Source organism: Heptranchias perlo, chromosome 23 (genome assembly GCF_035084215.1).
Source record: "Heptranchias perlo isolate sHepPer1 chromosome 23, sHepPer1.hap1, whole genome shotgun sequence".
NCBI classification, from domain to species: Eukaryota; Metazoa; Chordata; class Chondrichthyes; order Hexanchiformes; family Hexanchidae; genus Heptranchias; species Heptranchias perlo.
Window position 1 is genome coordinate 11088062 of NC_090347.1, and position 18017 is coordinate 11106078.

Below are 18017 nucleotides of genomic sequence, written 5' to 3' on the forward strand. Positions count from 1 at the left end.
TTCAGCTTAAATTTTAAAAAAATCAACGTACAATTTGTTGAGTTTATTACAGTATATTAAATCTCAACATTTTGAAGAAGGAAACATTAGTCTTTCAGTTTGCAAAACATACTAGCAGTTTAACAAGCAGTTCTTAAATTTGGACATTGTCTTCCTATGAGAATGGGCATTGCATTTGTACAATTTTTACATAATCACTTGCACAATACTGGCCAGTATCAAACTACATTACAGTGTAATATCAGTTAAATGTTATATACTCTTGCATTAAAATTGAGTCCAACAACAAAATACTCTTATACCACTGTAACAGTCTACAAGTCAAAAGTTGCTCAGTTAAATTAAGCTCCTTCTGATGAGGGATAAGGATTCATGTTAATTCAGGTTTTCGATTCATAATCTGGCTTTCCAAATTTGGATTGTTAACCAACCACGATCCAATAAGAAGTCAGTCATTGGTGCACTTTTGTTCCACTGGTGAAGCATAATTATTTCTTTAGCACAAAATTGTTTTTTAACAATTTATATTTCTTCTATTTATTAACTTCTTACTTAATTGCCTTGGCTGCCATCAGGTGAACATATAAATTCAAGTTCTTTAATAATAAAAAACCCATAATTGATAAATACTTAATTATTGTGAAAAGTGGAGAGCAAGTGATCCTGAAACAGTATCAACAGACAATTTGTCCTGCATTTACGAAGAGCCGGCAACAATATTGGATCATGCCACCACTCCCCCCAAACCACTGCAGCCAGATTTACATTGTGCCACTGGTAAGATTATGGCTCACTCCTGGTACTACCAGATATGAGGTCTGCAGTGTTTGCACAGCTCTGCATTTGGTACCTTCGAATGCACCCATCCAAGTGTCCAGGAGTCACAGCTATGTGGTGATGTCATGTTACCATGGCACCTCTGTGGCCTGGAGTTGCAGTACAGGTCAGAGGGTCACTTATATTACTCTGCAATAGTGTTCTCAGTATGAAGTGCTCTGCTTTGTTGTGGTGAGAGGCTTTGACATGGGGCATTTACTGTAGAGCTGACTCCATTTCAGATTCACTTTGAAACACAACTTAGATAAATGGGGTTCCTGCCTGCTCTATCAGACTTTGCTCCCCTGTCATAAGAACATAAGAAATAGGAGCAGGAGTAGGCCAGTATCAAACTACATTACAGTGTAATATCAGCTAAATACTATACACCCTTGCATTAAAATTGAGCCCAACAACAACCTATTGATAACCTGTCCTATTATAATAGTACTGTTCTCAAAAATACCATCCCACACCAGTCATAAAAGTCAGCAGGTCTGGTTTTGTGCTTCTGGTGAAACATGAGGATTTCCTTAATACAATATTTTTGTTAACAGTTGATATTGTTTATGCTTGACTAAAGTCCAAAAGCCTCAAAAATTAAAACCAAGCACAGCAGTCCAACAGTATACTCGTTGTAGACCACTTGTGGTCAGGAATTTGTGCCCAAGTGTAGATTGACACTGTGCCAGCATCACTTGACTCCATTTAAAATAGTTATTTCTAGAATTAAGCATGGATGGGTTCAACTCTGTAGTTTAATGATTCTGGAGTCATACTGGCAAGAAAGGAAAGTTAAATCGTTCACGATTGGTTTGGCAGCCCTCGGAAAAAAGAGTAATAGACTTGTTGAATAAATGACCAGAGAAGGCCATCGAAAAAGACAGTTTAAAAGATTCAAGAGACCGCTAGATACATTTCTGGAGAAGAAAGTTTGAGAAAAAAGGTCAGAAAACAGGTTATCTCTAAAAAGATTGGGCTTGTTTGACTTTAATGTTCTTTTCCTGTCCCTAAAAATTCTCATGTTCTACTCATATTCTTATTTTGACTGTGCAACTACATTCTTTTGAATGTTTTTGTGCCTTTCTTCTTTGTTGGATTTCCCTGCATCACACACCATCCCCAGCTCAGAGGCTGGACAGGCCCCATGTTCTTAGGCCTCAATCAATACACTGTGATACTGGCCACCAGGAGGTGCAGGAAAAAGCCCCAGACCAACTGGTGACTATCCTCCTTGGGGGTGAAAGTAAGCAGAGCTTCTATGGGGTCAGTATGGTTCCAAGATGGTAGATCTGGTGATACCAAGTCAACCATCTATGCCAGACTTTTGTAATCAGATACCTAAGCTAAGCAGGTCTACAGCACTCCAAGGCATTTTTGGTAATTGAACAGACAACCTGGCTCATTAGTGGACACTTGAGGTATAGACCATTGGACCTAGGGTTGCCAACTTTGGTTGGACATATTCTTGGAGGTTTCATCACATGACCTCCTGCCTCCAGCTGCCCCACCCCCACCATTGGCCGCCCGACATGCCCATCCTCATGGTGCACTACCTTACTACGCCAATCGGAAAGTGAATAGACTCTTCATTACCCGATTGGATGATTCTTCACTGTCAGTCAATAGCATTTTCCCCCACGTCTGATATTTTCATAACTAATAAACAAAAGTGTTCAAAGAAAATTTTTAAAAAGCAATTTTTTATTGCTCCCAGGGTTTTAAAGAAATAGGTGAGGAAATTGCAGATGCTTTAGCCATCATCTTCCGAAGCTCTCTTGATTCAGGAATTGTCCATTTAGATTGGAAAATTGCAAATGTAATTCCATTCTTTAAGAAAGGTGAGAGAAACCAGGAAATTATAGACCTGTTGTCTAACATCTGTTGTGGGGAAGTTATTGGAATCTATAATTAAGGACACAGTGACTGAGCACTTAGATAAATTTGAGCTGATTACAGAGAGCCAACATGGATTTGTAAAGAGTAGGTCATGTCTGACGGACCTTATTTAATTTTCTGAGGAAGTAACTAAAGTATTAGACTGGAGAATGTCTATAGATGTAGTTTATAAGGACTTCCAGAAGGCATTTGATAAGGTTCCACATGAGAGACTGTTAGCTAAAATTAAAGCTTATGGAACTAAAGGCAAATTAATGATCTGGTTAGGAGATTGGTTAGGCGGTAGAAGACAGAGAGTAGGGATAATGGGTATGTACTCGAATTGGAAGGAAGTGACTAGTGGTGTCCCACAAGGATCTATGCTGGAACCTCAACTATTCACTCTATTTCTTAATGACTTAATAATGCAATAGAGAGCCATATATCCAAGTTTGCTAATGGTGCAAAGATTGGTGGAATAGTAAGTAGGGTAGATGGGAGCATAAAATTACAAAGAGACATTGATAGACCAAGTGAGTGGGCAAAACTGTGGCAGATGGATTTCAATGCAGGTAAGTGTGGGGTCATCCATTTTGGAACAAAAAAGGATAGATCTGTGTATTTTTAAATGGTGAAAAGCTAGGAACAGTAGAGGTCCAAAGAGATTTAGGGGTCCATGTACACAGATCACTAAAATGTAGTGATCAGGTACAAAAAATAATCAAAAAGGCTAATGGAATGTTATCCTTTATAATTAGAAGGCTAGAATATAAAGGGGAGGAAGTTTTGCTAGAGCTATACAAAGCCCTAGTTAGACCAGCAATCTGACCAATTACTGTCGATGATACCTTCCATCAGCAAAGTGATGGAAGGTATCATCGACAGTGCTATCAAGCGGCACTTACTCACCAATAACCTGCTCACCGATGCTCAGTTTGGGCTCCACCAGGACCGCTCGGCTCCAGACCTCATTACAGCCTTGATCCAAACATGGACAAAAGAGCTGAATTCCAGAGGTGAGGTGAGAGTGACTGCCCTTTTTCTGCTGGTGGGGGCGTCTAGGACAAGGGGACATAAACTTAAAATCAGAGCCAGGCCATTCGGGAGAGAAGTTAGGAAACACTTCTTCACACAAAAGGTGATATAAGTGTGGAACTCTCTCCCACAAAAGCTAGCTCAGTTAATAATTTTAAAACTGAGATCGATAGCCTTTTGCTGGCCAATGGTATTAAGGAATATGGAGTCAAGGCAGGTGGATGGAGTTAGGATACAGATCAGCCATGATCTCATTGAATGGTATAACAGGCTCGAGGGGCTGAATGGCCTACTTACGTTCCTATGTTATTCTGGGTTTGCTCGCAGTAGTGTCTGGAGATTAGTCTTTAATTCCTGGAGAGTCCAGGGCAATCCTGGAGGGTTGGCAACCCTATTTGGGCCTTGGATTGTTCCCACTTAGATCCAGATAACCCTGTAAGCCAGTCTCGTAATGGGTCGGATGGTCTTAGCTAGACAAGCAAGGAAGAGCTTACCAATGCACCATGCTGATAGGCTGTGGGATTTAGCTGGTTAAAGACCAGCAGTACCCCTGCCTGCCTGGAGGTTTGCTAAGCCAACCTGGCTCTGCCAAGCTGCATCTAAACTCTCTAGATTTAAAAAAGAGGTGTGTCCTTATGGGGAGAGAGTGCGCATACCACATCAGGCAAAGCGGAACTCTACTTGAGAGTTTGGAGACTGTTAAACATGGTGATGATTTTCCATATATCAGATACCTGGCTGGCAAAAGAAAATTTAAAAAGTCCCAGGGTCACTTTGTCAGTTAGCACTTTGAGTTTGCTCACACTCCACATAGCAGCAACAAAGCTGAGATTAGGGGTTCAGTATTTGGGAGTTGTAGACAGAAGCCCCTTCCATACCATACCATGGCATCATTATAAAGACAACAATTCAGTTACTTGTTACATAAGAATAGGAGTAGGCCATTCAGCCCCTCGAGCCTGTTCCCCCATTCAATTAGATTATGACTGATCTGTACCTCAACTCCAATTATCCGCCTTTGATCCATATCCCTTGATACCCTTACCTAACAAAAATCTGTCGAACTCAGTCTTGAAAATTTCAATTAAACCAGCATCCACAGCCTTTTGTGAAGAATTCCTGATTTCCACTACCCCTTGTGTGAAAAAGTACTTCCTGATTTCACTCCCAGCTCTAATTTTAAGATTGTGCCCCTTGTTCTAGATTCCCTCATTAGAGGAAATAGTTTCTCTTTATCTACCCTATCGAATCCCTTTATCATTTTAAATAGATTAGATCACCCCTCAACCTTCAAAACTCATGGGAATACATTCCAAGTTTATGCAACCTGGCCTTATAAATTAACCCTTTAAGCCCTGGTATAATTCCGACAAATCTCCACTTGTTGTACGATGTCATCAGATATCATGGCTGGGGACAATAGTGATATACAGTAACAGTTAAATAAAGACTTACATTTGTATAGCATCTTTCTCGACCTCAGGACATCCCAAAGCGCTTTACAGCCAATTTTTTTTTATTCGTTCGTGGGATTTGGGCGTTGCTGGCAGGGCCAGCATTTATTGCCCATCTCTAATTGCCCTTTAGAAGGTGGTGCTGAGCCACCTTCTTGAATCGCTGCAGTCCATGTGGTGAAGGTTCTCCCACAGTGCTGTTAGGAAGGGAGTTCCAGGATTTTGACCCAGCGACAATGAAGGAACAGCGATATATTTCCAAGTCCAACAACACTCAATAAGCTCGACACCATCCAGGACAAAGCAGCCCGCTTGATTGGCACCCCATCCACCACCCTAAACATTCACTCCCTTCACCACCGGTGCACTGTGGCTGCAGTGTGTACCATCCACAGGATGCACTGCAGCAACTCGCCAAGGCTTCTTCACAGCACCTCCCAAACCCACGACCTCTACCACCTAGAAGGACAAGGGCAGGAGGCACTTGGGAACAACACCACCTGCACGTTCCCCTGCAAGTCAAACACCATCCCGACTTGGAAATATATCGCCGTTCCTTCATTGTTGCTGGGTCAAAATCCTGGAACTCCCTACCTAACAGCACCGTGGGAGAACCGTCACCACACGGACTGCAGCGGTTCAAGAAGGCGGCTCACCACCACCTTCTCAAGGGCAATTATGGATGGGCAATAGATGCTGGCCTCGCCAGCGACGCCCACATCCCATGAACGAATAAAAAAAAAAGTCAGGATGGTTTGTGACTTGGAGGGGAACATGCAGGTGGTGTTGATCCCATGTGCCTGCTGCCCTTGTCCTTCTAGGTGGTAGAGGTCGTAGGTTTAGGAGGTGCTGTCGAAGAAACCTTGGCAAGTTGCTGCAGTGCATCCTGTGGATGGTACACACTGCACCCACTATGCACCGGTGGTGAAGGGAGTGAATGATTAGGGTGGTGGACGGGGTGCCAATCAAGCGGGCTGCTTTGTCCTGGATAGTGTCGAACTTCTTGAGTGTTGTTGGAGCTGCACTCATCCAGGCAAGTGGAGAGTATTCCACCACACTCCTGACTTGTGCCTTGTAAATAGTGGAAAGGCTTTGAGGAGTCAGGAGGTGAGTCACTCACCGCAGAATACCCAGCCTCTGACCTGCTCTAGTAGCCACAGTATTTATGTTAAGTTTCTGGTCAATGGTGACCCCCAGGATGCTGATGGTGGGGATTCGGTGATGGTAATGCCATTGAATGTCAAGGGGAGGTGGTTAGACTCTCTCTTGTTGGAGATGGTCATTGCCTGGCACTTGTCTGGCGCGAATGTTACTTGCCACTTATGAGCCCAAGCCTGGATGTTGTCCAGGTCTTGCTGCATGCGGGCACGGACTGCTTCATTATCTGAGGGGTTGCGAATGGAACTGAACACTGTGCAATCATCAGCGAACATCCCCATTTCTGACCTTATGATGGCGGGAAGGTCATTGATGAAGCAGCTGAAGATGGTTGGGCCTAGGACACTGCCCTGAGGAACTCCTGCAGCAATGTCCTGGGGCTGAGATGATTGGCCTCCAACAACCACTACCATCTTCCTTTGTGCTAGGTATGACTCCAGCCACTGGCAGTTTTCCCCGTGATTTCCATTGACTTCAATTTTACTAGGGCTTCTTGGTGCCACACTCGGTCAAATGCTGTCTTGCTGTGAAGGGCAGTCACTCGCACCTCATCTCTGGAATTCGGCTCTTTTGTCCATGTTTGGACCAAGGCTGTAATGAGGTCTGGAGCAGAGTGGTCCTGGTGGAATGAAACTGAGCGTCGGTGAGCAGGTGATTGGTGACTAAATGCCTCTTGATAGCACTGTTGACGACACCTTCCATCACTTTGCTGATGATTGAGAGTAGACTGATGGGGCAGTAATTGGCCAGATTGGATTTGTCTTGCATTTTGTGGACAGGACATACCTGGGCAATTTTCCACATTGTCGGGTAGATGCCAGTCTTGTAGCTGTACTGGAACAGTTTGGCTAGAGGCGTGGCTAGTTCTGGAGCACAAGTCTTCAGCACTGCAGCAGGATGTTGTCGGTGCCTGTAGTCTTTGTTGTATCCAGTGCACTCAGCCGTTTCTTGATATCACGTGGAGTGAATCGAATTGGCTGAAGATTGGCTTCTGTGATGGAGGGGATATCAGGAGGAGGCCAAGATGGATCATCTACTCTGCACTTTTGGCTGAAGATGGTTGCAAATGCTTCAGCCTTATCTTTTGCACTCACGTGCTAGACTCTGCCATCATTGAGGATGGGGATGTTTACAGAGCCTCCTCCTCCCGTTAGTTGTTTAACTGTCCATTACCATTCACTACTGGATGTGGCAGGACTGCAGAGCTTTGATCTGATCCGATGGTTGTGGAATCGCTTAGCTCGGTCTATAGCATGTTGCTTCTACTGTTTAGCATGCACATAGTCCTGAGTTGTAGCTTCACCAGGTTGGCATCTCATATTTAGGTGCGCCTGGTGCTGCTCCTGGCATGGTCTTCTACACTCCTCATTGAACCAGGGTTGATCCCCTGGCTTGTTGGTAATGGTAGAGTGAGGAATATGCCGGGCCATGAGGTTACAGATTGTACTATTGAAGTGTAGTCATTGTTGTAATGTAGGAAATGCGGCAGCTAATCTGCGCACAGCAAGGTCCTACAAACAGCAATGAGATAATGACCAGATAATCTGTTTTTGATGATGTTGGGTGAAGGATAACTGTTAACCAGGATATTGGGAAAACTCCCCATCTCTTCTCCAAAATGGTGCCATGGGATCTTTTACGTCCACCTGAGCGGGCAGACGGGGTCTTGGTTTAACGTCCCATCTGAAAGATGGCACCTCCGACAGTGCTGCACCCCCTCAGTAGTGTACTGAGGAATCAGCCCAGGTTTTGTGCTCAAGTCTCTGGAGTGGGACTTGAAACCACAACCTTCTAACTCAGAGGTGAGATTTTGGATGTGTAAGGACAATTCAGAGGTCAGGACAATAAGGGAATGTATTAATGGTGGTTATTAGTTGGAAATTCAAACCCGAATCATGTTTTGGGTAGGGGCTGCTCCCATGGCTCAGCAAGTTTATCCTGTTGGCCTATACACATGAGGAAGGTTCCCAATTTCAATATCCAGCCTGTTGAATTAGCTGACCTTAGAGTTGCTACAATTGGCTTCAGAGCCCCTGAGAGAAGATCAGCTCGACATCCTGCTTCTGCTCACTGTTCACTTGCTGGAAGTGTTTGGATGTGGATATAGGATGTGGACAAGACTGGACTTGGTAGTAATGGCCCTACAATCAAATTGCCCCTCTACACTCTCTGTCTAACTTCACACATGAACGTACTAAGGGACTGCGGAACCAAATCCCAGCAAGGAGTCAACGCCGTAAGGAGGGGGAAAGAAGGGGAGGGGAGGGGAGAAAATTGGCAAAGAAAAAATATATATTTTAATTTGTAAAATATTCTATTTATTATCCCTATAATTCTCAATTTTACATGGTAAAGTATTTTAAAATGCAGATCACACTTTCTCTCTGTTTGATTGTCTCTATTTTGTGTGAGATTTTATTAAACGCAGCTTTCTTTTCCTCGAGGTTTACTGAGATGAGAAATGATTAAATATTTTATGGCCTAATTTGTTTCTGAGATAGGTTAGCCTCAAGGTGCCTTACAAAATGTTTTTATCACCAAGATCTTGGAGGCAGAAGAGCACAAACAAATTTTGAACAAGGTGCTTATGCTGACAGCATTTAACCGTAACGTGTAACTATTGTATATGTAATTTATCTAGTGTGACAAACTTAAACGCTGCAATATTATGGTGCATCACAAACATTTCTAGGAATATAAACTAATATTTAAAGCAAAAGTATGTTGCAAATGTCAGAAAACATATTGATGCAGTGAGAGAAACAACTCTTGCTGAATCAACAACATTGACTATGTCATTGAACTGCTTTGTTACACTCTGATGTAGCTGTAATTGGTCAGATATCATTATCATATCTAAATATTATGATAAAAGGGTTAAGTTCTACCCCTCCCCCCCACCATCACCTCAGCTGGTTAAGGCAGTGAGCAGACAGAAAGGCTTCAGCTCTGATCTGATTACAATCTGTTGAATTGGCTGATCTCACCTTCACCGGTGGCAGGGACACTACATCTTGCCTCAGCAGCACCACAAAGAATCGATCAGGATCAGCATTTCTGATCACTGCCCAGTGACCCCCTGCTTGAGGGGTATGTGCTTGGACATCGGTTGAAGACAGGACCACGGCAGTGATGCCCCCCTCGTGACTGTAGGCAATGCCAACGCTCAGCATCTAGGCTGAGAAATGAGGATTGGCCTGGAAGGTGAGTAAGGGAATGAAATTGGCAGAAGAATGAGGAGAAAATTAAAATATGGAGGCTACTTACACCCTGTTGCGCCCTTGAGATGGGACTTCTACTCACTAATGCTTCCTATAGGAACAGGAGTCGCTCATTAAGCCCCTCGAGCCTGTACCTCCATTAAATTAGATCATGGTTGATCTGTACCTTGACTCCATTTATCACCCTTTGTTTCATATCCGTCAATACCCTTACCGCACTGGCCCCTCATAGTTTCTGGAGTCAGCTCATTTAAATACACACCGGCAGTTCAATAGATTAAATCCCATGTAAAATGGAATTAATGTGCTGGCGGGCACTTGGCAATTAAGACTGCAGCCTTTAAAAAGCCAAGGATGGCTGAAGATTGCAGTAGCAGGCCGGGTAGAGCAGCAGGTAAATAGGTAAATAAAAGAGTGTATGACACATTGAGTTGACTGTCAGTTGGTTGCACTGGATGGTCATAGAGTCATAGAGAGAGTCATAGAGTTATACAGCACGGATAGAGGCCCTTCGGCCCATCGTGTCCGCGCCGGCCATCAGCCTTGTCTCCTCTAATCCCATATTCCAGCATTTGGTCCGTAGCCTTGTATGCTATTTTGTGCTCTTTTAAAGCATGTCTTCAAGTAGAGAACCTGGCAGAGGCACCCACCAGGCAGCAGGTCATTGCAAGGAGGCAGAGAAGCAAAGCACCAATTCAATGAAACCAAGAATCAGATGCTCCTGCATGCGGTGCAGCAAAGGAGAGAAAGATTGCTCAGTGCCATGGGGGGAAACTGCAGAAAAGGTCTTATGTGGCATGTGGAGGGAAGTGGCATTGGCACCGAACGACACCTTTGAACTGCAGATCATTGACAGAAAAAGTTCAATGACCTGACAAGGACATGCAAAGTGACACACTGGCTGCTGTCCTTTATTATCCTTGGGCACCAACACACTGTTCACTCTCTAAAATTAATACCTGACACACTGCACTGTGGTTAAGGGGTTCATTAACTTGGGACTTTACAGTACATGTTGCCACCTCCCCCTAATGGCACTTGCTTGCATGCAGAACTTTAGCTCTTTCTTTATTTTAACAGGATGATACCAGCAAATCTATTACATCAGCTGCCTGATACCAAATGGGAGACATCCCTCAATTGCTGGCTTTCACGTAATTCCTTTAATCTTACAGGAGAAACTCGCACACAATGCCCATGAAAGGCAGGGGACAGGAGAATCAGAAAGTTGACCCCTCCCCCCACTCTGAGGAGCAAGCCATGGAGTTGCTGGGGAGACACTCTGGTCTAACCGTGAAAGTCGGCGAGATTGGTGGGAGAGTGTAGGCTGCAGGTTAACGGGTGAACACCTGTACAGTCGCCAGGGTATCCCTGTGAAGCAGCATGCAGCCAGGAATTTCTATATCCTTCTCTATCTCCTGAAACCCAAGGAGTTATGCTCACCCATTCTTATGCTCTTGTTTCCTACAAATCCATCACAGCAATGACGGGATACATGATGATAAAGAGGAGGAAGACGATGATGAGATGGAGAGGAGAAGCAGAAGGAAATAACTCTTTGTGAACTATGATGATGATGATAGCAGTCTCCGGAGCAAGATCTGGCTCCATGTTGCTGTCTCTACCCCCTCGATGTTAACCTTCTGTGTCACTTGCTTTCTTAGTCCTATGCACCAGCTAAGATACTTTTATTCATTCTGGGGATGTGGGCGTCACTGGCAAGGCCAACATTTATTGCCCATCCCTAGTTGCCCTTGAGAAGGTGGTGGTGAGCCTTCTTCTTGAACTGCTGCAGTCCGTGTGGTGAAGGTTCTCCCACAGTGCTGTTAGGTAGGGAGTTCCAAGACTTTGACCCAGCGACAATGAAGGAACGGCGATATATGTCCAAGTTGGAATGGTGTGTGACTTGGAGGGGAATGTGCAGGTGGGGTGTTCCCATGCACCTGCTGCTCTTGTCCTTCCAGGAGACAGAAGTCGTGGGTTTGGGAGGTGCTGTCGAAGAAGCCTTGACGAGTAGCTGTGATGCATCCTGTAGACAGTACACACTGCAGCCACGGTGTGCCGGTGGTGGAGGGAGTGGAAGTTTAAGGTGGCTGATGGGCTTCCGATCAAGCGGGCTGCTTTGTCCCTGGATGATGTCGAGCTTCTTGAGTGTTGTTGAAGCTGCACCCAACCAGGCAAATGGAGAGTATTCCATCACACTCCTGACTTGTGCCTTGTAGTTGATTTAGAGGCTTTGGGGTATCAGGAAGTGTGCTACTCGCTGCAGAATACCCAGCCTCTGACCTGCTCTATTAGCCAAGACATCAATGTGGCTGGTCTACTTGAGTTCCTGGTCAATGGCAACCCACAGGATGTTGATGGTGGGGGATTTGGAGATGGCAATGCCGTTGAATGTCAAGAAGAGGTAGTTAGACTCTTGTTGGAGATGGTCATTGTCTGGCACTTGTGTGCCATGAATGTTACTTGTCACATCAGTTGAAGCCCAGATAAAGTCTCACTTAAAGACATATTTATTGATGAACAGGGCTTTAGTGGTACTGAATCTTCACAATTAGTTGTATTTTCTCAGAACACCTGTAAATCATCCCCCTGTATATTAGCAATCCCCTAATTTTATAGCTCATGTTTTGAAAAATGAAAACTAAAAGTTACACTAGTGAATGAGATTATTTAAATACATTAAACAGATATGAGGGTGTGATACATTCATTACTCTTTCCTACAAATATTTAAACAATATTTGAGATTTCTGTGTAAAATATTCTCTCATTCTTTTTCTTTTCAGGTAAAAATGCTTGCATTGCTTTAATAGATCCCTTTGGGGAAGAGAGTCAGAATGTACCCGAATCACAGCGTCATTTACTGTGTAAGTCCCAGTAGTTTTTGTGTGAGTCCGAGAATTTTCTGTGTATGTGCCAGTACTTTCAGTGTGAGTCCCAGAACTTTCAGTGTGAGTCCCAGTACTTTCAGTGTGAGTCCCAGCACTTTCAGTGTGAGTCCCAGTACTTTCAGAGTGAGTCCCAGCACTTTCAGTGTGAGTCCCAGCACTTTCAGTGTGAGTCCCAGTGTTTTCAGTGAGTCCCAGTACTTTCAGTGTGAGTCCCAGCACTTTCAGTGTGAGTCCCAGTGTTTTCAGTGAGTCCCAGTACTTTCAGTGTGAGTCCCAGTACTTTCAGTGTGAGTCCCAGCACTTTCAGTGTGAGTCCCAGTGTTTTCAGTGAGTCCCGGTACTTTCAGTGTGAGTCCCGGTACTTTCAGTGTGAGTCCGAGTACTTTCTGCGTGAGTCCGAGTACTTTCTGCGTGAGTCCGAGTACTTTCTGCGTGAGTCCCAGAACTTTCTGCGTGAGTCCGAGTACTTTCTGCGTGAGTCCGAGTACTTTCTGCGTGAGTCCCAGAACTTTCTGTGTGAGTCCGAGTACTTTCTGTGAGTCCTAGTATTTTTAGTGAGTCCCAGTATTTTTAGTGTGAGTCCCAGAACTTCCAGTGTGAGTCCCAGTACTTTCAGTGTGAGTCCCAGAACTTTCAGTGTGAGTCCCAGAGCTTCCAGTGTGAGTCCCAGTACTTTCAGTGTGAGTCCCAGAACTTTCAGTGTGAGTCCGAGTACTTTCTGTGAGTCCTAGTATTTTTAGTGAGTCCCAGTATTTTTAGTGTGAGTCCCAGAACTTCCAGTGTGAGTCCCAGTACTTTCAGTGTGAGTCCCAGAACTTTCAGTGTGAGTCCCAGAGCTTCCAGTGTGAGTCCCAGAACTTCCAGTGTGAGTCCCAGTACTTTCAGTGTGAGTCCCAGAACTTTCAGTGTGAGTCCCAGAGCTTCCAGTGTGAGTCCCAGAACTTCCAGTGTGAGTCCCAGAACTTTCAGTGTGAGTCCCAGAGCTTCCAGTGTGAGTCCCAGAACTTCCAGTGTGAGTCCCAGAACGTCCAGTGTGAGTCCCAGAACTTCCAGTGTGAGTCCCAGTATTTTCAGTGAATCCCAGCTTTTTCAGTGTGAATCCCAGCTTTTTCAGTGTGAATCCCAGCTTTTTCAGTGTGAATCCCAGCTTTTTCAGTGTGACTCATATGTTCAGGCAAATTGTTTAGTAAGAGGGTGATTGATTTGTGGAACAAATTACCAGCAGGGTTGAGGGGACCAAAACCCATGACACATTTTTAAAAAGGCTGGATAAATTCCTATTAGGAAATGGAAACAGGGCTATTAGTTTCACAATCAGAGGAGAGTGATGGGAGGTTTGGAAGGGTAGGTGAGATGAACGAATTGTGTCCTGCCCAAAATATTACAGTGTTTCGATGTTTTCAAGCATACGCACTGGTACCTCTCACTTCCAGAAAGTCACGCAGGGGTACATTTAATCACAGGCCCCATCTGATTGGTACAAGTGTTGGGAGAGGGAGGTAGTGAGGAGAGAGCAATTGAAGAATACGGTATGGAGAGAGGGAGATTGTGAGGTTAAAAATATCTTTGGTGGAAGAGAGATAGGAAGAGAATTGAAGATGGAAAGAGAGACAGATTCTTCGATAGTGAGGAAAATGGGGAAGGAGATGGAACAATGAGAGAGACGAGGAAGAGGTTTTGCAGGGCAGGCTCAAAGGTTACGCAGGTAACCTTGAGGTTAAATATTACTCTGACGTACATAGGATCCTGAGTGCAATTTTGATGGATAACTGGGTAGACTCCACCTACTTTTACCAGGTGGTGCAGCAAAAGAGGCACCAAGAAAATAAGTTTAAAATTTGAGGTGTGCCCTTCCAGATACCACAAAAATAATGTGTGTTGCTGCCACCCCAGGCTCCCACCACTCCCTTAGCCTGCAGTCGCGCTCTTCCCCCTCACCCCACACCTGACCTACCTTCCTGCCAGCTGGGTTGGCCTCCGGACCATCTGATATTGCACCAGCGAGCTACAATAGGGCAGCCGTTTGGTGCCTGCAAACTGGGAGAACAAAGCAGCCTTGTAACACAGCGATTGATGAGCATCTGACCTGCCCGAGGATAGACTATGTGTTTCTTACAGTGAGCAACATAAAGTCAGGGAGCAAATCAGCACAGGCTATTCCTTTGTAACTTCTCACAGCTGAGTCAAGAGCCATATTAATGGAAGCCTGTTAAACTGATTACCATAAGATATAATTTAAATTCAAACCTTTTAGGTCATTTAAGAGGGCAAATCCTGCCATACTGCTACTGTTGGCTCTTGGGAGGAAAGTGTAGGTATTGGAGCAAAATTAAGATGTCACTACAAACATAACATGGTGTTAGCAATCAAGTAAAATCAGGGCATTAAGTCAAAACCACTGACATTGATACTCCATTGACATATGACAGTTAAACTTTGTAAAAGCAACTGTTTTTCAATGGTTTTACATGTCTACTTGTATATCAACCATAAATCTTAAATGGTAAAATAAGACCAAACCAAGCTTACCTAAAAATTTATTAGACCATTATTATGTTCAGAACATAGGCAATAATGGAGAATTTCAGCAGCAATTTTCTGACTTTCCATCTCCTGTTCATAAATTGCACTAAATCAAAGGTAGAAATGTCTGAACCCTGCTTTATGCCTCCTAAAGGACACTGAGTGATGAGCATTTTCCTTGCTGACTTTCTTCTTTGAACCCACTACTCAAGTGGCAGCTCATGTTCTCTCTCCTAATCACATTTCCAAGAGACCTATCAAAGTATTCAACTTAGATGAAAGGACAGAATCTGTTTTACGACTGTTTTCAAAGTATAGGGAGGGCCTGGACATAACTAAAGGGCCACATAAAGACAAAGTGTCGAGAAGCTTCAGATGATCTGTACCTGCATTCTAGGATATTAACTCAGATGGTGTCCAGGATTGTGTAATGAGTAAAATTCCTGCTGTATGATTGCTGATGAATGTGTTTCTAAATTACAACTGAAGGCTTGAATGGAGAAAAAACTAGCCATAATCTGAAATTCAATTTTGACTTTTATATTTTGAGAATATGATAGAGACAAAAATCAATCAAGTTCTTGCCCAGACCAGGGATCAAATCTGAGACCTTCAATCTGGTTCATTATCAGTGTAAGTGCATTAAAGCAGTGAGCCATCAGCTTCAACTGGCTTTAGAAATATTTTTTTATTATTCGTTCATGGGATGTGGGCATTGCAGGCGCGGCTAGCATTTATTGCCCATCCCTAATTGCCCTTGAGAAGGTGGTGGTGAGCCGCCTTCTTGAACCGCTGCAGTCCGTGTGGTGAAGGTTCTCCCACAGTGCTGTTAGGAAGGGAGTTCCAGGATTTTGACCCAGAGACGATGAAGGAACGGCGATATATTTCCAAATCGGGAGGATGTGCGACTTGGAGGCGAATGTGCATGTGGAGTTGTTCTTCTAGGTGGTAGAGGTTGCGGGTTTGGGAGGTGCTGTCGAAGAAGCCTTGGTGAGTTGCTGCAGTGCATCCTGTGGATGGTACACACTGCAACCACAGTGCGCCAGTGGTGAAGGGAGTGAATGTTTAGGGTAGTGGATGGGGTGCCAATCAAGCAGGCTGCTTTGTCCTGGATGGCGTCAAGCTTCTTGAGTGTTGTTGGAGCTGCACTCATCCAGGCAAGTGGAGAATATTCCATCACACTCCTGACTTGTGCCTTGTAGATGGTGGAAAGGCTTTGGGGAGTCAGGAGGTGAGTCACTCGCCGCAGAATACCCAGCCTCTGACCTGCTCTTGTAGTCACGGTATTTATGTGGCTGGTCCAGTTAAGTTTCTGGTCAATGGTGACCCTCAGGAAGTTCATGGTGGGGGTTCGGCGATGGTAATGCTGTTGAATGTCAAGGGGAGGTGGTTAGATTCTCTCTTATTGGAAATGGTCATTGTCTGGCGCGAATGTTACTTGCCACTTATCGGCCCAAGCCTGGATGTTGTCCAGGTCTTGCTGAATGCGGGCAAGGACTGTTTCATTATCTGAGAGGTTGCGAATGGAACTGAACACTGTGCAGTCATCAGCGAACATCCCCATTTCTGACCTTATGTTGGAGGGAATGTCATTGATGAAGCAGCTGAAGATGGTTTGGCCTAGAACAATGCCCTGAGGAACTCCTGCAGCAATGTCCTGGGGCTGAGATGATTGGCCACCAACAGCCACTACCATCTTCCTTTGTGCTAGGTATGACTCCAGCCACTGGAGAGTTTTCCCCCTGATTCCCATTGACTTCAATTTTACTAGGGCTCCTTGGTGCCACACTCGGTCAAATGCTGCCTTGATGTCAAGGGCAGTCACTCTCACCTCACCTCTGGAATTCAGCTCTTTTGTCCATGTTTGGACCAAGGCTGTAATGAGGTCTGGAGCCAAGAAGGTCCTGTTGGAACCCAAACTGAGCATCGGTGAGCAGGTTATTGGTAAGTGCCGCTTGATAGCACTGTCGATGACACCTTGTTTCACTTTGCTGATGATTGAGAGTAGACTGATGGGGCGGTAATTGGCCGGATTGGATTTGTCCTGCTTTTTGTAGACAGGACATACCTGGGCAATTTTCCACATTGTTGGGTAGATGCCAGTGTTGTAGCTGTACTGGAACAGTTTGGCTAGAGGCGCAGCTAGTTCTGGAGCACAAGTCTTCAGCACTACAACCGGGATGTTGACTGGGCCCATAGCCTTTGCTGTATCCAGTGCACTCAGCCATTTCTTGATATCGCGTGGAGTGAATCGAATTGGCTGAAGACTGGCTTCTGTGATGGTGGGGATATCGGGAGGAGGCTGAGATGGATCATCCACTTGGCACTTCTGGCTGAAGATGGTTGCAAACGCTTCAGCCTTGTCTTTTGCACTCACGTGCTGGACTCTGCCATCATTGAGGATGGGGATGTTTACGGAACTTCCTCCTACTGTTAGTTGTTTAATTGTCCACCACCATTCACGACTGGATGTGGCAGGACTGCAGAGCTTTGATCTGATCCATTGGTTGTGGAATCACTTAGCTCTGTCTATAGCATGTTGCTTCCACTGTTTAGCATGCATGTAGTCCTGTGTTGTAGCTTCACCAGGTTGGCACCTCATTTTTAGGTACGCCTGGTGCTGCTCCTGGCATGCTTTTCTTCACTCCTCATTGAACCAGGGTTGTTGGTAATGGTAGAGTGAGGAATATGCCAGGCCATGAGGTTACAGATTGTGCTGGAATACAATTCTGCTGCTGCTGATGGCCCACAGCGCCTCATGGATGCCCAGTTTTGAGCTGCTAGATCTGTTCTGAATCTATCCCATTTAGCACGGTGGTAGTGCCACACAACACATTGGATGGCGTCCTCAGTGTGAAGACGGGACTTCGTCTCCACGGTGGTCACTCCTACCAATACTGTCATGGACAGATGCATCTGCGACAGGTGGATTGGTGAGGACGAGGTCAAGTAAGTTTTTCCCTCGTGTTGGTTCGCTCACCACCTGCCACAGGCCCAGTCTGGCAGCTATGTCCTTCAGGACTCGGCCAGTAGTGGTGC

General features: G+C 44.9%; 1 protein-coding gene across 2 annotated transcripts in view; it reads left to right on the top strand.

Moving 5' to 3' along the window:
• The window catches only part of tmem235b (transmembrane protein 235b), a 53241-nt gene that overhangs the window by 10517 nt on the left and 24707 nt on the right, over window positions 1-18017 (top strand). Inside the window, exon 2 of one of the 2 annotated variants that reach the window (XM_068004008.1) lies at window positions 12351-12431. The exons of the other annotated variant lie outside the window; for it this stretch is intronic. Within the exon in view, the coding sequence (XP_067860109.1) occupies window positions 12351-12431 (81 nt within the window). The remainder of the gene's footprint in view (window positions 1-12350; window positions 12432-18017) is intronic. 2 annotated transcript variants of the gene reach the window in all.